Source organism: Agelaius phoeniceus, chromosome 22 (genome assembly GCF_051311805.1).
Source record: "Agelaius phoeniceus isolate bAgePho1 chromosome 22, bAgePho1.hap1, whole genome shotgun sequence".
Taxonomy (NCBI): domain Eukaryota; kingdom Metazoa; phylum Chordata; class Aves; order Passeriformes; family Icteridae; genus Agelaius; species Agelaius phoeniceus.
Window position 1 is genome coordinate 1,802,999 of NC_135286.1, and position 17,980 is coordinate 1,820,978.

At 50.6% G+C, this 17,980-nt stretch overlaps 2 protein-coding genes across 2 annotated transcripts; one reads left to right on the plus strand and one right to left on the minus strand.

Moving 5' to 3' along the window:
- Positions 1 to 483: 483 nt before the first annotated feature.
- Positions 484 to 10,234, minus strand: ZBTB8B (zinc finger and BTB domain containing 8B). Its single transcript, XM_054648356.2, has 4 exons — positions 10,148 to 10,234; positions 8,187 to 9,056; positions 5,583 to 5,761; positions 484 to 4,089 (listed from the first exon to the last, which is right to left on the minus strand). The coding sequence occupies exons 2-4, from the start codon at positions 9,052 to 9,054 to the stop codon at positions 3,778 to 3,780; spliced, it is 1,359 nt and encodes a 452-aa protein (XP_054504331.2). The 5' UTR covers positions 9,055 to 9,056; positions 10,148 to 10,234; the 3' UTR covers positions 484 to 3,777.
- BSDC1 (BSD domain containing 1) lies at positions 10,235 to 17,514 on the plus strand. Its single transcript, XM_054648202.2, has 11 exons — positions 10,235 to 10,322; positions 11,131 to 11,191; positions 11,727 to 11,843; positions 12,662 to 12,829; positions 12,910 to 12,964; positions 13,375 to 13,490; positions 13,704 to 13,772; positions 13,916 to 13,997; positions 15,002 to 15,523; positions 16,531 to 16,634; positions 17,468 to 17,514. Exons 1-11 carry the CDS (start codon positions 10,312 to 10,314, stop codon positions 17,498 to 17,500), a joined length of 1,338 nt encoding a protein of 445 aa, XP_054504177.1. The 5' UTR covers positions 10,235 to 10,311; the 3' UTR covers positions 17,501 to 17,514.
- The last annotated feature ends 466 nt before the right edge of the window (positions 17,515 to 17,980 follow it).

Sequence of the window (17,980 nt, forward strand, 5' to 3'; positions counted from 1 at the left end):
TCTCACATCTTCCATGGAAAGAAAAAAGGAAAAATTGTCTGCTTGCAGCGAGATTTTTTTTTGGTCAAATATTCAATATAATTTAAAATTTTCTGGAAAGGATATTTGGGATGTTGTCCTCCCCACATGCATCTCCTTCTAACTAGGATCAGTGTCTGCTTCCCAGCTTGAAAAATGAGAAGTTGAAAAAGTTGAATTAACATAAAACTACAAAGACTGTTTAAAAAATTAATAAAATAAAATATTTTCTAAAAATCTCACTTGGCTGGGGTTTAAGTGAACAGAATCCTTTTAGTCCTTTCCTTCCAAAATCCTTATTTTTCTTGCAATCCAGCTGTCCCCAAAAATTGATATGTTGATTTTTAAACCAAATTAATGAAATGGAAACATGAATTATTTCATTTTAATGCCAGAAATTGAAAGGTGAGCCTCAATCTAGACACTCTCAGGTTTACTCAGTCAACATTTGAACGGTAAAAAAAATCAAAGCAACCCTCTCAGAGAGTTTTATTTTCTAGACAATCAAAAAAACTCCAGAATGCTCCAAGATCCACAAATATAGTTCAGTCACTTCCACAAATAAGGGTCAGTTTATAAGAATTTGTCATTGTTACTGGACTAAAGGACTTCAGTTATGAAACTGTCTTACAAAACATCAGGAAATTCAACGACCACATTTGGAAGATTTACAAGGGCTTTGCACCAAGAGGTTAAATGCACTACAAACACCAGTGCAGCATGTATTCCTTCAGTGAAATACAGTGCATTTCTGTGCAAAAATACATTAAAATGTGTATTCCTAAACAAAGTCAAGTACAACGAGCTAAGTTTTAAGATATGTCATCTTCACGGCCTTTAAAAACCTTTGAGAAAGAGATTCTATTAGAAATAACTCCCCTAAAAAGATGATTTTTGATTCTTCATCAAGCACCACAGGAAGGTTTTTTGTTTGTTTTTTTTTTTTTTAAACAGCCAACATCATTTTCTCAAAGCTTGTAGAGGCTGGATCTACAAATGGAAGATTTCAGGAAAAAACATCCAGCAAACGAAGTGGAAAGCACAAGCAAAAACGGATTTACATGAACACCCCGGTCACAAGCATGTGGATAAATAAACTCCATCCTCTTCTACATCCAAAGGCTGAAAAGACTCCACAGAAAACAAAAACAAAGCAGCACAAAATGACAATTGAACAGGAACCACCGAGTTTGGTGGAAATTTCCCTGTGGAAAATGCTCCCCCCGCCCGCCCCGGCCCCCTGACAGCTCCATTCCCTAGGCACAAACACACAAGGACAATCTCGAAGAGCAAAGACAGCAGGGTGGAGGAGAAAGTCTCTGCAGCCATTCCTGCAGCTTCCAAAGGGTTCCTTTTCCCTGCTCCAAGTGTCTCCACAGGCTCAGTCAGCAGAGTTCAGCCACACCAGGAGCTTCCCAGCCTTGTGGAGCACGAGCCGGGAGCAGCTCAGTCCATACTCCAGGTCTTGTGGCTTCTACCAGTATTTACAATGAGGTGGAATCTTCCATGATTCTAAATATTCATTTGATCCCTATTTACATTCCTGCCCCACTTCCATCAGTGAGTCTCCCCCCCAAAAAAAAAAAAAAAATCAGATTTATCCATGGCTCTCAAGGCAGAAAGTCCCTCCTTTATCACCTTTATCGCCCTGTGGTTTTGGGTGGACTCAGCAAAAATCCAGCGGTCCAAAAGACGAGCCCTGGGAGGCTGGAAGGTGCTTTTCCAAACATCCCAGCAAGGTTTACAAACCCCACACTTTGCTCAAGAGCTCCAAGGAGCCAAAAGCACAGCAGGAATTTCAGAGGAGCTCCACTCCAAAGGTGGCACCTCCACGGGCTGTCCCTTCAATGTCCCTTAATTCAGATTGACCAAACCAGGGGCTCTAGAGCAGGGAATTCTGTAAAGGTCTTGTCCCGTGCTCCAGCTCCTACAAACTCAAATTTCCAGCTGATCTGGAACAGGAATGACTGAAAATCACCCAAATTAAGGGACAGAGAATAAAGCCAGCAATTACGTAGTGACACTCATCAAGAACTCGGACCACACCACTCCAAAAGAAATCTCTTCACCTTCTGCTCTTTGCAGCAGCCACCAATAAAGAGAATTCTTTAAAAACAACTTTGATTCTTCCTTCCTCATCCTACCTGGTGTGGCAAGGAACCCTTGGCTGCACTTGTGAGAGCAGAATCACCTCTCACAAATAAACCTGACATGACAGTGGGGCAGTTTCACCAGAAGCTGAATTGTTCTTTTTCAACGCGGACAAGAAAAGCACGAGGTATGCAGAACAAACCCTGGTTAAATCAAAAGGCTCTTGGGTCTTTTAGGTTTGCCAAGTGGAAAATCTTTACACCAAAACCCCTCAGGAAACAGCACCAAGTGGGAGGAACTGCTCACTCTTTGTCAGCCAAATCTGTCTAAAAAAAATTCTGCTCCAGCCAAAAAAGACTCATCAAATTTGCCTTTTCGTGAAACACTTAGGAACAGCAGAGTGAAGGAGCATTAACAGTCTTATTTCACAGTATATTTCAGTTTTGTCCCTTTGTCAGGGAACAGGAGGTCGCCCCTAAGCTAACAGGCTTTCTGGTGGTGCTGGGTTTTCTTCTAAAGCTTCCCAGCCTGAGTTTTCAGAGCTCTAAAAAACTTGCTGCTGGAAAGGTGACAAAATCTCACCTCCTTTGTAAAGCTTTAGCTGCCCCAGCGAAGAAACAGGAGGTCCACAGTGGAGGTTTTTTAAAAAAAAACAAATATTGGATAAAATCACCAAACATAAGTCATGAGAGGATCCCTGAATTTGAAAAGAAATTACAGGAAAAAAAGGAAGAAAATTATTCCAAAAGAGCATCCAGAGCTCTTTTATAGCATAGCTCAGATATTTCACTGCTCCTCAGCTACACCAGGTGTGGGTCTGGTTATTCAATCTGCCACAGTCAGAATTCCCAAGGAACCTGCCTGACAGCTTTTAACTCCTATTGTAAAAAGCTGAAAAGAATTTGGGCTTTTCTCTTGGTCCTGGCCACTAAAACACCATTATTTGTGCTTAATATTTAAGCCAAGACTACTGAATTCTGAGTGACATTAAAGACACAGCTGAAGATGTACAGCCTGAGCTCTCAGGAGAGGAAGATGCAGTAAAAATTCAGAAAGAAAAGCTTGATCTATAAATTATTGCAATTAATTACATGAAACAGATGGATTCTTCCTGTCTATCCTTTCAGCAGCAGCATATTTTCGTGGGGTTTTTCTTGTTATCCTGGTTTTTCTGCCCTGGTTTCCAGGTCAAACCCAGTCTCAGCAAACATTTATGGTTCATCATTTAGCTAACACTGTCCTAAGACAGAAGAATCACAGATTAGCTTGGAAAAGTCCCAAGGTAAGAGATGTAAACCACATTTTATGTCATCTTCAGAGGAAAGGTGGTGTCCCTTCCAGATCAGGGATTAAGGACCATGACTCATTATTTGAAAAAAACCTGTCCCCAAAACAACCCAGAGGTGTTCCACCTGCAAACCCCAAACCAGCAGGCAGAGAAACTGCTCAAGTCCAACTTCTGTGAGCCCCAGACTGGAGATCCTTCACAGATTTCTGGTGCACAGCACTGAAAACCTAAAAAGTATCAAAAAATCCAGTTCTCCTCACAATTGAATTAAAACCCAGAATAATAAAAACCAGCACAGTGTCACTGATTGAGCAAATGTGCAGTTTTCTGTCACAGACACTGCCAGGGAACCTCTCAGTGCTCCCCCTCTCCTCTCACTGCTACATCAAAGTCTCTCTGTCTGACAAACTGCGGTGGATTTCCTGCTTGTCATCGCCATCATCATCCTCAGCTGGGTCATTTTCCTCTCCAGACTCCACGTAGATGGGCCAATCATTGTCAGCATCTCCTTTTTCCTGCCCTTCTGAGGCCGTTTCCACCAGGCTGAGGTTGATGGGCAGGGAGTCCTCGTGGGTGGTGGTGACACAGGTGCAGCTGTCACAGAGCCCGAAGCGCCGCAGCCCCTGGGACAGGCTGTTGGTGAAGGTCCTCCTGCAGCCCTTGCAGATGATGGGCTTGTTGGAGCGATGGACCTGCAGGGAAAACAGCAAATTTGGAGAAGAAAAAAAAAGGAAATTTGCTGCTTTGGAGAGATTGCCACAACAGGAAAACAGCCACGCTTCAGCTAAAGGAGTCCCATCCTGATTCTGGGCTACCCAAGTGTAGCAATCATGGAATGGTTTGGGTTGGAAGGATCTTAGAGCTTGTCCAGCCCATGGACACCTTCCACAATTCCAGGTTGCTCCAAGTCCCGTCCAACCTGGCCTGGGATGCTTCCAGAAATGAGGAATCCACACCTTCACCACCCTCACAGGGCAGAATTCCTTCCTGAAACTGTATCTAACAGATGGGGAAGATAAAATGCATAGCATAGTATAGTACAAAATAGTAATAGTAATAGGTACAGTATAGTATCTAGTGTAGTATAGTATAGAATAGTATGGTACAGTATATAGTGTAGTGTAGTGTAGCATAGTATAGTATAGTAATAGTATATTATTAAATAACATAGTCTAGTAATAGTATAGTATAGTAATAGTATAGTATAGCAATAGTATAGTCTAGTATTAAATAACATAGTCTAGTAATAGTATAGTATAGTAATAGTATAGTATACTATAGGACAGTATAGCATAGTGTAGTATAGCATAGAATAGTATAGTATAGAACAGAATAGTATGGTATAGTATGGTATAATATAGAATAGTATATAGATTAGTATAGAATAGAATAGTATAGAATAGTATACAGTGTAGTGCAGTACAGCACAGTATAGTATAAAATAGTAATAGTATAGTACTAGTATAGTAATAGAATAGTAGGGTATGATATGGTATAGAATAGAATAGAATAGTATAGATTAGTATAAAATAGTACATCATAGTGTAGTATAGTATAGAACAGAATAATATGGTATAGTATGGTATAATATAGAATAGTATATAGTGTAGTATAGAATAGAATAGTACAGAATAGTATACAGTGTAGTGTACTATAGTATAGTATAAAATAGTAATGGTACAGTACTAATATAGTAATAGAATAGTATGGTATGATATGGTATAGAATAGAATAGTACAGAATAGTATACAGTGTAGTGTACTATAGTACAGTATAAAATAGTAATAGTATAGTACTAATATAGTTATAGAATAGAATAGTATAGATTAGTATAAAATAGTATATCATAGTGTAGCATAGTATAAAATAGTATAGCATAGTATAAAATAGTATAGTATAAAATAGTATAGTATAAAATAGTATAGTATAGTACAGTATCTCTCTTTAGCACAGCTGTAATGTCCTATAATATCGTTTTAATGAGGCCAGTGTTCAGCATCCCAAAGCCTCGACTCAGATGCCAATCACTTCCCAGACTTCGGGCCACCTCGCAATTCCCATAACCACCCCTAACAGGAACCCCAGACCCACCCACTAAAGAACTGCAAATCCTAAGCCCCGGGGCAGCCCCCCGGGCCCGTGCCCCCCTAACCCTGCAGGTCTCGCAGGGCGTGGCGGGACTCACGCTGAGGGCGTGGCTGCGCAGGTGCTCCTGGCGGGTGAAGCGCTTCCCGCAGGTCTCGCAGGGGTACGGCCGCTCCCCGGTGTGCGAGCGGATGTGGCGCTTCAGGATCCCCTTCTGCTTGGCCGTGTAGGGGCAGAAGGGGCACTTGTGCAGCTTGATGGGCACCACCAGCACGTCACCTTGGGGACAAAACACAGGCTGTGAGCTCGGGTGCCCGCTGAGAGGCTGCTGCTCAGGCTCCTCGCGCTGCTGCTCGCTGCAAACCTGAGCTGGGAACCGCGTTTTCCCTCACCTGGGGGTTCCTCGGCTGTGCCAGTGCAGAATTCATGCAGCTGCAGTGCCCTGGAAAATCAGCCTGTCTGTTGCTCAAGGCAGCAAAACATTCATTTAAATTTAGGAAGCCTTTTAGTTAAGTACCAATAATCTGCTTCTAGTCAAGTGGGGTCTCTGCTCCATCTCAGCCACTTCCTTTTTTTAAAAATTATTAAACTATTAGCATCAGAAACTAAAACCTTAAACACAAACTGCAGGCAGAAAGAGCACATTTTGGCTATTCCTTTTTTTTAAAAATTATTAAACCATTAGCATCAGAAACTAAAACCTTAAACACAAACTGCAGGCAGAAAGAGCACATTTTGGCTATTCCTTTTTTTTTTAAATTATTAAACCATTACCATCAGAAACTAAAACCTTAAACACAAGCTGCAGGCAGAAAGAGCACATTTTGGCCATGTTCTTTCATATTTAGGTATGAAAATATGACTCTGTTTCCACTCCTTTCCTGTTAGGAATAACGAGGTGAAGGACTCCAATATATTTCCTGACAATATTTTACTGTTCCAAAAACCAAACCACAAGTAATACACAATTTATGGAGTCAGGTGCAAGAACAGAATTCAATTTGAAGATCCCATTTTACAGAAAGGTGGGCACTGCCAAGTTTTTCAGCACCAGCTTCCCTTCCAGCAGAAAGGTGGAGATGTGATGCCAAAGGATTCATTTTCCCTGTTCCAGGCCCTGACTGAGGGAAATGTTTTGTGTGTCAAGCAGGTGAGACTGCAGAGCACCCTCTGCATTAAGGTTTACCCAACTCACTATCAAAAAAAGCGTGTCTGGTATCAATGATGTGAGTGAGAGTCTTGGAGCTTCCCAAGGGATTGCAAATCCCTGCTGGGCATTTAGAGCTTCATTTAAACCCAGTTCTTAGTCCTGCTTTGCTTCCAGTGCTCTACAGGTGCCAGTTTTCCCTCCTTCTGCTGTGAGGGATGACTGGAACAGAGATGGAAACTTGAAAAAAAGTGAAATTTATCTCATCTCTTAACCTGAGTGCACCATTCTTTTATCAGGAGTTTGTATTTCTCATTTCTGGTGCCTTGTGAAGAAGCTGAGGCAGCAGCACCACTGAAAGCTGAGAAACTCCCACTCTCCTCACTGCTACCAAGTCCTGTTTTAGCACAGAAACAGAAGGAATGGAAGGTTTGGTTTCTTTTCCCTCACTCCTACTCAAACCCCATCTCTCACCAACATTTCTGATACACTGTCAGGACTCCTGATGTTCCCTATCAAACTCTGGAAGCATTTCCCTTTTAATGACTCATGAACAGCCTGGAGATGTTGAGAGAGGAAAAAGAGAAGTGAAATTTGTGTGTTGGATGTTCTTGCCTTGGCACACATCAAAAAGCAGCAGCGTGAGTGGTGACAGCCCTGCTCTGAGAGTAAACCTGCAGTTGTGATTTTATCAGTGCCCTGCTTGAGAGGATTTGTCACTTTTATTGGCTTTAAAGTCACACAGGCAGCTTGAGCTGCAGATGACAGGAAAATAAATTTGCTGGCTACAGTCAGTGCCAGCCCTGTGGCATTTGTCACATCCTCAGCACCTGTGGCACTCAACAGTCTGTCAGAGCCAGCTCCTGTCCTCACAAAGCTGTTTGGACAAGGCACTTATGAAAAACCAGATAAAATGCCCAAATCTTTATTGTCCACATCAGGAGAAATGCACATGGGCATGGTTTTCCTGAGAGTGCTGCCAGGAAATATTCCTGAGATATTCCAGCTGGTGCTGGGCTCGGGGCAGCTGGAAAGTGAAAAAAGCCTCATTTTTATGCCATGCCAGAGAATTGAAAGCTTTCAGTGCTCCTGAAGGACTTGCAGGAGTCCCTCAGTGTTGGATAAAACTGATTCCTGCCCTCTGAAGCTGCAAACAGAGCAGCACTGGCAGGAGCTGGGATGGGATGAGCTCCTCCTGCTGCACCAGGTCCTGCAGCAGATCCCTCCTGTGGCAGCTCAGCTCCTGCTGGATTGCTCCTTATGACCATCAGGAGGGAAAAATCCTCTTTAAAAACATTCATCGAGGTCCCAGTGAGTCTGTTCATGAAAGAAGAATCACCCCAAGTGAAGGCTGGGGTGATTTGGGAGCTGCAGAGCTGTCAGCAATACTCACCTGCCACGGGCTGCACCAAACAAACAAGTACAGCTGCTTTCAAAGTGCACAACAAGAGTTTATTTCACCGTGCCAAAAATTCAGCAAAATATTCTTGGACAAGAGTAACAAAAAGAGCCCAACAAAGCTGTTCCCTGCTGCCCTGCACCCCTGAGTCCTCTCACCTGTGTCCTCACCATACCAGTCGCTGTGAATGTCCACCATGGAGCTCATGGGCACTCCAGCATCCTCAGCCCTACCCTCAAATCCCCGGACCAAGTGATGCACCACGTCCTCCTTCCTCGGGGCCGAGCTGTTGCGCAGCAGAGCCTCCAGGAACTGCTTCATGTGCAAATTATTGCAGGCCAGCTCCAGGGGCTGCCCCTCTTCCATGGGCTCCAGCGCCGCCGCGGCCGCGGGCTCAGGGTCAAACTCCACCTTGGGTTCCACCCTCCTGCAGCCATCGGGGGAGCCACTGCTCTGAGGGTCCCTGGCCGCCACCTCCAGGGGGTGACAGCCACTGCAGTCCCCGCAGGGAGGGTCCCTCTGGCATTCCAGAACCTTCTCCTGCATGGAGGACACGGAGGCAGCGCCCTTGGAGCCCGCGGAGGGGCCCTCCCTGGCCGAGCTGCCGCTGTCAGCCTGGTAGAACACCACAGCCTCCCTCTCCATCTTCCTGCAGATGTCCAGCGAGGACCTGATGTAGCTCTTGCAGAAGTTGACCACGTCAGTCATCTGCAGGTAGCTGGCGGCCGACATCACCTCGATGACGTTGTCCCCGCACAGATCCAGCTTCCCCGAGTAGAGGAAATCCAGGATGACGGAGAAAGCCTCGGAGGTGACGATGTCCAGCGAGGCCGTGCTGTGGCGCCCGCTGTCCTGGATGTAGTGGATGAGCAGCGCTCGGAAGTAGCCGCTGTTGGCGAACAGGATGTTCTTGTGGGCTTTGAAGATCCTGCCCTCCACGATGATGCTGCAGTCGCAGAAGAAATCCCGCTTGCGCTGCTCGTTCAGCTCCCCCAGCAGCTTGGTGTAGTAGGACTGAACCTCCATGGCTGGGGGGACAGAGGAGAGTCAGTGCCAGGACAGGGGACAGCGGGACAGGGGGACAGCGGGGACAGAGGAGAGTCAGAATCGGGACAGGGGGACAGCAGGGACAGGGGGACAGCAGGGACAGAGGAGAGTCAGTGCCGGGACAGGGGACAGCAGGACAGGGGGACAGCGGGGACAACAGGGACGGAGGAGAGTCAGTGCCAGGACAGAGGACAGCGGGATGGGGGAAAAGGGGGACAGAGGAGAGTCAGTGCCAGGACAGGGGACAGCAGGACAGGGGGACAGAGGAGAGTCAGAACCGGGACAGGGAGACAGCAGGGACACAGGAGAGTCAGTGCCGGGACAGTAGGACAGGGGGACAGGGGGACAACAGGGACAGAGGAGAGTCAGTGCCAGGACAGGGGACAGCGGGGCAGGGGGACAGTGGGACGGGGGGACAGCGGGGCAGGGGGGACAGCGAGAGCGTCAGCGCCGAGACAGGGGACAACGGAACAGGGGGACCACGGGGACAGAGAGAGTCAGCACCGGGACAGGGGGACAGCGGGACAGGGGGAGACACCGGCATCCCCGGGGACACCGGCACCGCGGGGACATCGCCACTGCCACTCCTTCCCAGCGCTGCGGGGACACCTGGACAGGCGGGGACACCACAAAGGATCGTCCTGCCCGGCCCCTGGGGTCCGTCCTGCCCGGTACCGGGGGTTCCACGCCCCTTCCTGCCCGGTACCGCGTCTCCGCTCTGCCCGGTCCCAGCAGTCCTGCATCCCATCAAGGTCCGTCCCGCCCGGTACCGGGGGTCCCGCACCCCGCCATGGACCATCCCGCCCGGTACCGAGAGTCCGTCCTGCCCGGTACCCACCGGATGTCCCGGAACACCAAGGACCGTCCTGCCCGGTACTGGCATCCCCTAGAACGCCAAGGGCCACCCTGCCCGGTGCCGGGATCCCCCGCCGCGCCAAGCACCGACCTCCCGGTGGCGGCATCGCCCGGTACTGGGAGCCCTCCCTGCTGTAAGCACCGCCCTGCCCGGTACCGGGGTGCCCCGGAACGCGTCCCCGCCCGCCCCGGGCAGCGCTCGGTGCCCATCGCTCACCTCCGCCCAGCCGCGCTCCCGGTCCCGCTCCCGGTCCCGCCCGGCCGCCGTACCCGGGCCGCGCCCCCGGGGCGGGGCAGGAAGTGACGTCAGAGGGGCCGGGCTCCGGGGCGGGGCCCGCGGGGTGAGGGGTCGGTAAATATTGGTGACGTCACACCGCCAAGATGGCGGAGGGGTGAGCGGGGCACGGCCGGGGGGCGGCGGGACCGGGGGGGGAACGAGAACGGGACGGGAACGGGACACGGACGGGACAGGGACCCCATGGGCAGGGGGCGGCGAGAGGGGATCGGACAGCGGGGCCGGGGTCTGGGGGGTGGGAGCTGGGACCGGGGTCTGGGATGGAATCGGGGCTTGGAATCTGGGGTTGGAGTTTTGGGTAGGGGTCTGGATCTGGGGTCTGGGATGGAATCGGGGCTTGGAATCTGGGGTTGGAGTTTTGGGTTGGGGTCTGGATCTGGGGTCTGGGATGGAATCGGGGGTTGGAACTTGGGGTTGGGGTCTGATCTGCGGTTGGGGTCTGGATCTGGGTCTGGGGTTGGGATCCGGGATCAGGGTCTGGGGATAGAATGTGTGGTTGGGGTCTGCATTTGGGTTAGGAGTCAGAATCGGGGATCTGGATCTGGGGTTGGGGATGGAATCTGGGGTTGGAATCTGGGGTTGGGGTCTGAATTTGGGCTGGGATTTGGGATCTGGGGTCGGGGTGGGGATCTGGGTCTAGGTTTGGAATCTGGGGTCAGGATGTGGGATTGGAGTCTGGGGTTGGGATCTGGGGTCAGGGTCTGAAGCTGGGGTTGGCATCTGGATCTGTGCTCTGGGATCTGTGTATGGGGTTGGGATTTGGGTCTGGGATCAAAATATAGCATCTGAATCTGGGGTCAGGATATGGGATTTGGGATCTGGGTCTTGGAGCTCGTTCTGGGATCCCGGTTTGGGGTCGGGCTCTGTGTGTGGCCGTGTGCTGACCCCGTGCCTTTCCCGCGCAGGGAGGATGGCGGCTGGTGGCGGAGCTGGCTCCAGCAGAGCTACCAGGCCGTCAAGGAGAAGGTGAGAACCGGTGGGAGCTGCCGGGAGCCCCCGGGAACAGCCAGGAACCTCTGGGAGCCGCCAGGAGCGGGAGGGCGGGGCCAGCCCCGGGAGCCCAGTGAGGCTCCGGGAGGGTCTCCCCGAAGTGGGATTGGGATGGATTTGCTGTGGATCGAGCAAACACTGGGTCATGCTGGGCTCTGTCATGTGGGAATCACCCTCTGAGCAGGGGGGTTGTGCTTCCAGCATGGCTCTGTGGTGTGTAACTTCCTGCTGTGACAGCATTGCCTGGGTTAATTAGACACAAAACTTAAACCCAGGCTTCTCCCAGCCTGTGTTTTTCCTAGTCTTGGCTTTAGAGCCTCCTGGAATGTGTTTTGGGCAGAGCAGATGCTGTTGCTGTTCAGGTTATTCTGGTTTTATGCATTGCCCAGGTTGGGGTGAGGGTTCATCTGGGCTAAACTCTCCCACCTGAATTTTTGTAACGTGCTGGGAGCAATCCCAGCTTTGTTGGGGAGCCAAAAGTCTGGAGAATCCATCTTCTGTCTCCTTGCAGTCCACAGAGGCTTTGGAGTTCATGAAGAGGGACCTGGCTGAGTTCACCCAGGTGGTGCAGCACGACACCGCCTGCACCATCGCTGCCACGGCCAGTGTGGTCAAGGACAGGCTGGCAGTGAGTAGGGGCTGGGAGAGCTTCAGCAGCACCCAGTGCCACCCCTGCCGTGGGCAGGGACACCTTCCACCCTCCCAGGCTGCTCCAAACCCCCTCTGGGATAACTCCAGGCATGGCACAGTCACAGCTTCTCTGGGAATTCCATCCCAGTGCCCTCACAGGGAAGGATTTCTTCCCAGTATCCCATCTAACCCCACTTCCTACAGATTAAAGCCCTTCCCCCTTTTCCTGTCACCCTCGTGGTTCCCTCTCCACCGTGCTGAGCAGGGGAACACTGGCAGTGTCACTGTAGGGGGGACACTGGCAGTGTCACTGTAGGGGGACACAGGTGCTGTCACTGTGGGAGGGACACTGGCAGTGTCACTGTAGGGGGACACTGGTGCTGTCACTGTGGGAGGGACACTGGCAGTGTCACTGTGGGAGGGACACTGGCAGTGTCACTGTAGGGGGACACAGGCTCTCCACACGAGCTGTGAGCCTCAGCCCTGCACAGCTGCTGCTGGGACAGCCCCACCCCACACCAGGCAGCCCCAAACCTGGCTGTGCTTCCCCCACAAAGCCCCAAACCTGGCTGTGCTTCCCCCACAAAGCCCCAAACCTGGCTGTGCTTCCCCCACAAAGCCCCAAACCTGGCTGTGCTTCCCCCACAAAGCCCCAAACCTGGCTGTGCTTCCCCCACAAAGCCTCAGCTCAGTTCCTCAGTTCCCCTCAGGTGCCTCCCACCTCACCCTTCCTGAGGGGGCAGATCCTGCTTCCTTAAGGATCTTACCCATAAATCCTGGGATGTTACTGACCCTGTGCTGCCTCTTCCCTTGAAGAGGGCAGAAGGCTCAGGTGCCACTGAGAAGGTGAGGAAGGGCCTCTCTGACTTCCTGGGGGTCATCTCGGACACCTTCGCTCCCTCTCCGGACAAGACCATTGACTGTGACGTTATCACCCTGATGGCAACGCCCTCAGGTACCACTGAGCCCTACGACAGTGCCAAGGTCAGTGTGGCACCCTGAGCCCTCCCCCTGGCCCTGCTGCTGTCCCTCCCCTCACAGCTGTCCCTGTGTGTCCCCTCCAGGCCCGTCTCTACAGCCTCCAGTCCGACCCAGCCACCTACTGCAACGAGCCCGATGGTATGGGGGGTTCAGGGGGCTGCCCTTGGGGTTTTCAGGGGCTCCAGGGTGCTGCCCTAAGGGGTTCAGGAGGTCCAGGGTGCTGCCCTAGGGGGTTTGGGGGTCCAGGGTGCTGCCCTAGGGGGTTCAGGGGCTCCAGGGTGCTGCCCTTGGGGTTTTCGGGGGCTCCAGGGTGCTGCCCTTGGGGGTTTGGGGGCCAGCTGGAATTCCCTGAAGCCTTTGGCCAGCAGGGCTTGGCTGCAGAAGAGCTCAAGGACCAGCTTAGGCTGAATTTCCTAGCCCAGTTTAACCTGGGCCTTGAGCTGGCAGAGCATTTCTGAGCCCTGTGTCTCCCTCCTCCTGTGCCCCAGCACCTCCAGTGAAACCTCCCCAAACTCAAGGATTCTTATCCCTGTGCTTGTCCCAAACAGGCCCTGCTGAGCTGCTGGAGGCCTGGCTGGCTCAGTTCAGCCTGGAGGAGAAGAAAGGGGAGATTGCAGAGCTGCTGGCCACCAGCCCTTCCATCAGGGCACTCTACACCAAAATGGTGAGACCCTGCCTGGGCAACTCCTGACGTGGGGAATGCTGCAGGAAAGCCCTGAGCTGTTTGTGCCCTGCAGCTGGAGTGGAAACTATGGAAAAATGGATGGAATAAAATGGGAGCTGCAAGGTTTGGGAGGATAGAGGGGCACAGCTCTCCCTCTGAGGGGCACAGCTCTCCCTCTGAGGGGCTCATCCCTTTCCCTGATCCCTTTCTCAGGTCCCTGTGGCTGTTTCCCACTTGGAGTTCTGGCAGCGCTATTTTTACAAACTGCATCGCCTGGAGCAGGTGGGTCAGGCTGGGGGGGTCCCTGGGGGGCTTTTCCTGGGCAAACTGGGATCTGGGCTGAGCCTTGGAGTCAGTGAAGCTGAAATGCCTGGGGGAGGAAAGGGGCTGGGCATGTGAGCAGCTGCTGTGTTGGATTCCTGCAGGATGAAGCCCGGAGGGAGGCTCTGAAGCAGCGAGCAGAGCAGAGCATGCAGCAAGAGGAGCCAGGCTGGGAGGAGGATGAAGGTGGGACAGGTTTTGGGGCTTTCATGGGGTGGTGGCTCCTCCTCACTGCCACAAATCACAGTGGGCAGTGAAGGGGCAGCTCTGATCTCTGCTCTGTGGCCAGTGGTGGGATCTGAGGGAATTTCTGGAGCTGTGTCAGGGTGGTTGAGGTTGGAAATCAGGAAATGTTCTCCCCCCAGAGGGTGCTGGGCACTGCCCAGGCTCCCCAGGGAATGGGCACGGCCCCACAGCTGGCACAGCTCCAGGACAAGGCTCTCAGGAATGCCCAGGGTGGGATTTTTGGGATGTCTGTGCAGGGCCAGGGCTTGGACTGGGTGATCCCTGTGGGTCCCTCCCAGCTCAGGATGTTCTGTGATTCTGTGAAATCCAGCTCAGGGCATTCTGTGATTCTGTGAAATCCAGCTCAGGGCATTCTGTGAAATCCAGCTCAGGGCATTCTGTGATTCTGAGAAATCCAGCTCAGGGCATTCTGTGATTCTGTGAAATCCAGCTCAGGGCATTCTGTGGTTCTGTGAAATCCAGCTCAGGACATTCTGTAATTCTGTGAAATCCAGCTCAGGACATTCTGTAATTCTGTGAAATCCAGCTCAGGACATTCTGTGGTTCTGTTAAATCCAGCTCAGGGCATTCTGTGGTTCTGTGAAATCCAGCTTAGGACATGCTGTGGTTCTGTGAAATCCAGCTCAGGATGTTCTGTGATTCTGTGAAATCCAGCTCAGGATGTTCTGTGATTCTGTGAAATCCAGCTTTAGAACATTCTGTGATTCTGTGAAATCCAGCTTTAGAACATTCTGTGGTTCTGTAAAATCCAGCTCAGGGCATGCTGTGGTTCTGTGAAATCCAGCTCAGGGCATGCTGTGGTTCTGTAAAATCCAGCTCAGGACATGCTGTGGTTCTGTAAAATCCAGCTCAGGACATGCTGTGGTTCTGTGAAATCCAGCTCCCAGCCCAGCTGCTGCTGCCCTTCCTGAAACATCTCTCACTTCTCTTCTGCCTCCCTACAGAGGAGTTCTTGGGGATGTCCCCCCTGCCTTGTGCAAACATCACATTTCCAGGAGCAGCACAGAAAGCACCCAGCTCAGAGGGACACCAGGCTGCTGCCCCCAAGGCTCCCTGTGGGGAGAGCTGGGCTGTGCTGCCCCCAGAGCTGGTGCCAGGGGAGCAGAGCCCCTCGGAGAGCAGCGAGAGCGTGTCCCTTGTGACTCAGATTGCAAACCCTGCCCCTGTGCCTGCCACCCAGCCACAGACTGCAGCTCCAGCCCTGCCCCTCTCCCAGAGGCTGCAGGAGGCCACCTTGGAGGAGCAGAGCTCCCTGCCAAAGCCCCCAGAAGCTGCTCAGCCTTGTGCACCTGCCCAGCCATCAGCAGCATCCTCGGAGCTGGCAGCTGGAACGGAGCTCAGAGAGCTGGAGAGCAAAGGGCAGGGCAGGACAGAGACTCTGAGGGAGGAAGGACCCACAGATCTGAGAGTCTTCGAGCTCAACTCGGACAGTGGCAAATCCACCCCCTCCAACAACGGCAAGAAAGGTTTGTGTGGGGCTGGGAAACCCCTGGGAGGGCTCCTGGGGAAAGCTCTGGGCTTATGGTGCTGAGGGAGAGGAAAGGGAAAGAAATCAGTGATCTGCTGGCTGAGCAGTGGGACAGTGTTCACAGGGGATGAGGGAAGAGATGAGGATCTGACTCCATGGTTCAGAAGGCTTGATTTATTGTTTTATGATATATTATGTATCATAAATATTCTATATTTATGAATATTATTTATTATATATATTATATACTAATATATATAAATATAAAAATATATTATATATTCTATTATTTATTATATTATTATGATATATATTATATTAATAATTCTAACAGCTGGTAGTTTTGTAACAATGACTTTCTCCAAAACTATACTAAAAGAATAGAAGACAGGATTTCATCAGAAGGCTGGCTAAGGATAGAATAGGAAAGAATGATAACAAAGCCTTGTGGCTTGGGCTCTCTGTCTGAGCCAGTTGGGCTGTGATTGGTCATTAATTAGAAACAACCACATGAGCCCAATCCCAGATGCACCTGTTGCATTCCACAGCAGCAGATAACCATTGTTTGCATTTTGTTCCTGAGGCCTCTCAGCTTCTCAGGAGGAACAATCCTAAGGAAAGGATAAAATCTGTCTGTGACAGAGCAGACCAGGCCTTGGTCCCTGGCTGCCAGGAAAGGCTGAGCTCCCTGGAGGGGATGTGGTGATTGCTCCTCTCTGCCCTGCTGGGACAATGACAGTCCCCATATCAAAGTCCCTCCTGTCATTCCTTATCTCCTGCATTTTCTGTGTGGCTGGAACCTGACACATCCCAGTTCTCCCAGGCCAGAGGAGAAAATCCTCCAGCACCCACCTCTCCCCTGGCTGTGCCCCACCCCTGGCTGTGAGGGGAGCAGGCTCAGCCCACCCCATCTCTGATCCTGGCAATGTGGAGGCTCTGAGCCCTGGGAATTCCGGGGTTTTGGGGCCAGCTCTGGTGGCTCAGTGGGGACATTTGTGCTTCCAGGCTCCAGCACGGATATCAGCGAGGACTGGGAAAAGGACTTTGATCTGGACATGACAGAGGAGGAGGTGCAGCTGGCACTGTCCAAGGTGGAAATGTCTGGGGAGGTGAGTCAGGGCAGGCAAAACTGCCCCCCAAAAGCATCACCAGCCCCTCGGGGTGGGGTGTTTGTGAGGGTCCCCAGCACGAGGTGAGAGATGAGAATCTGACTCCCAAGTTCTCAGAAGGCTGATATATTATATTACATTATATTATATTATATTATATTATATTATAATTATTTTAATTATTACATTTATTTTATTAATATAATATAATTAATAAAATAAATAAAATAAAATATATATGGATATGATATAATGTAATATGTTTATTCTATGATATTTATTATATCCATTATATTATATTTATTCTATTATATATTATATTATATTCATTATAGTATATTATATTCATTATATTCATTATATTATATTTATTTATTATATTTATTATATTGAATGCTATACTAAAACTATACTAAAGAAAGAGAAAGGAGACATCAGAAAGTTTAAGAATGAATAATAAAAGCTGTGACTGACTCAGAGAGTCTGACACAGCTGATGGTGATTGGTCATTAGGTAAAAACAATTCACATGGAGCCAATCAGGCATTCACCTGTTGGTAAACAACGTCCAGGCCACATTCCAAAGCAGCAAAACACAGGAGCAGCAAGCAGATAATTATTGTTTTCATTCCTCTCTGAGGCTTCTCAGTTTCCCAGGAGAAACCCCTGGGCAAAGAGGATTTTTCAGAAAAGGTGATGGTGACACAGGGTGGTGCTGCATGAGCAGAGAGGGGCTGGTGGGGTGAGCGTGCAGCTGTCCCAAGGGGGAATCTGTTGTGGTACAGAAACAAACAGTTGAAACCAGCTCAGAAATGAATTTCCTCTTGTTTGCAGCTGGAAGATGAAGAGTGGGAAGACTGGGAATAAAGCAGCTGCTTGCAGTGTGTGTCACAGGCTCATTTCCACACCTTCGAACGTGAATCCAACCTCGGACCAGCTGTTCCTTTGTGTGTGACTGTGCTGGGGTTGCACCCCCAGCCTGCAGGAGTTCCCACTCCTGCAAAAACCTGGGGGCAACTCAAGTGACCCCTGCAGCTCCAGGAGGAGGAAGCAGGAGGTCACTGGCACACAGGAGCCCGACTTCTCCACAGGTCCTAGAGACTGGCCAAGCCAAAACTGACCCTGCTGTGTTGGGAAGAGGCAGAGTGAGGGGTCCCTGGGGCCAGCTGGGCACTCAGAGCCCTGCCAGCTGTGCTGGGTGCTGCCAGGCTGCCAGCTGGCTCCTTCCCTGCTTGTGTGTGCACGTGGAGCCCTCAGCTGAGAGGCTCCTGGACGTGGCTGTGCCTGCTCTGCTCGCTGCTCTGCAATTCCCACCCAGCGAGGGCCTGAGGCCTGGAGGTGCTGCAC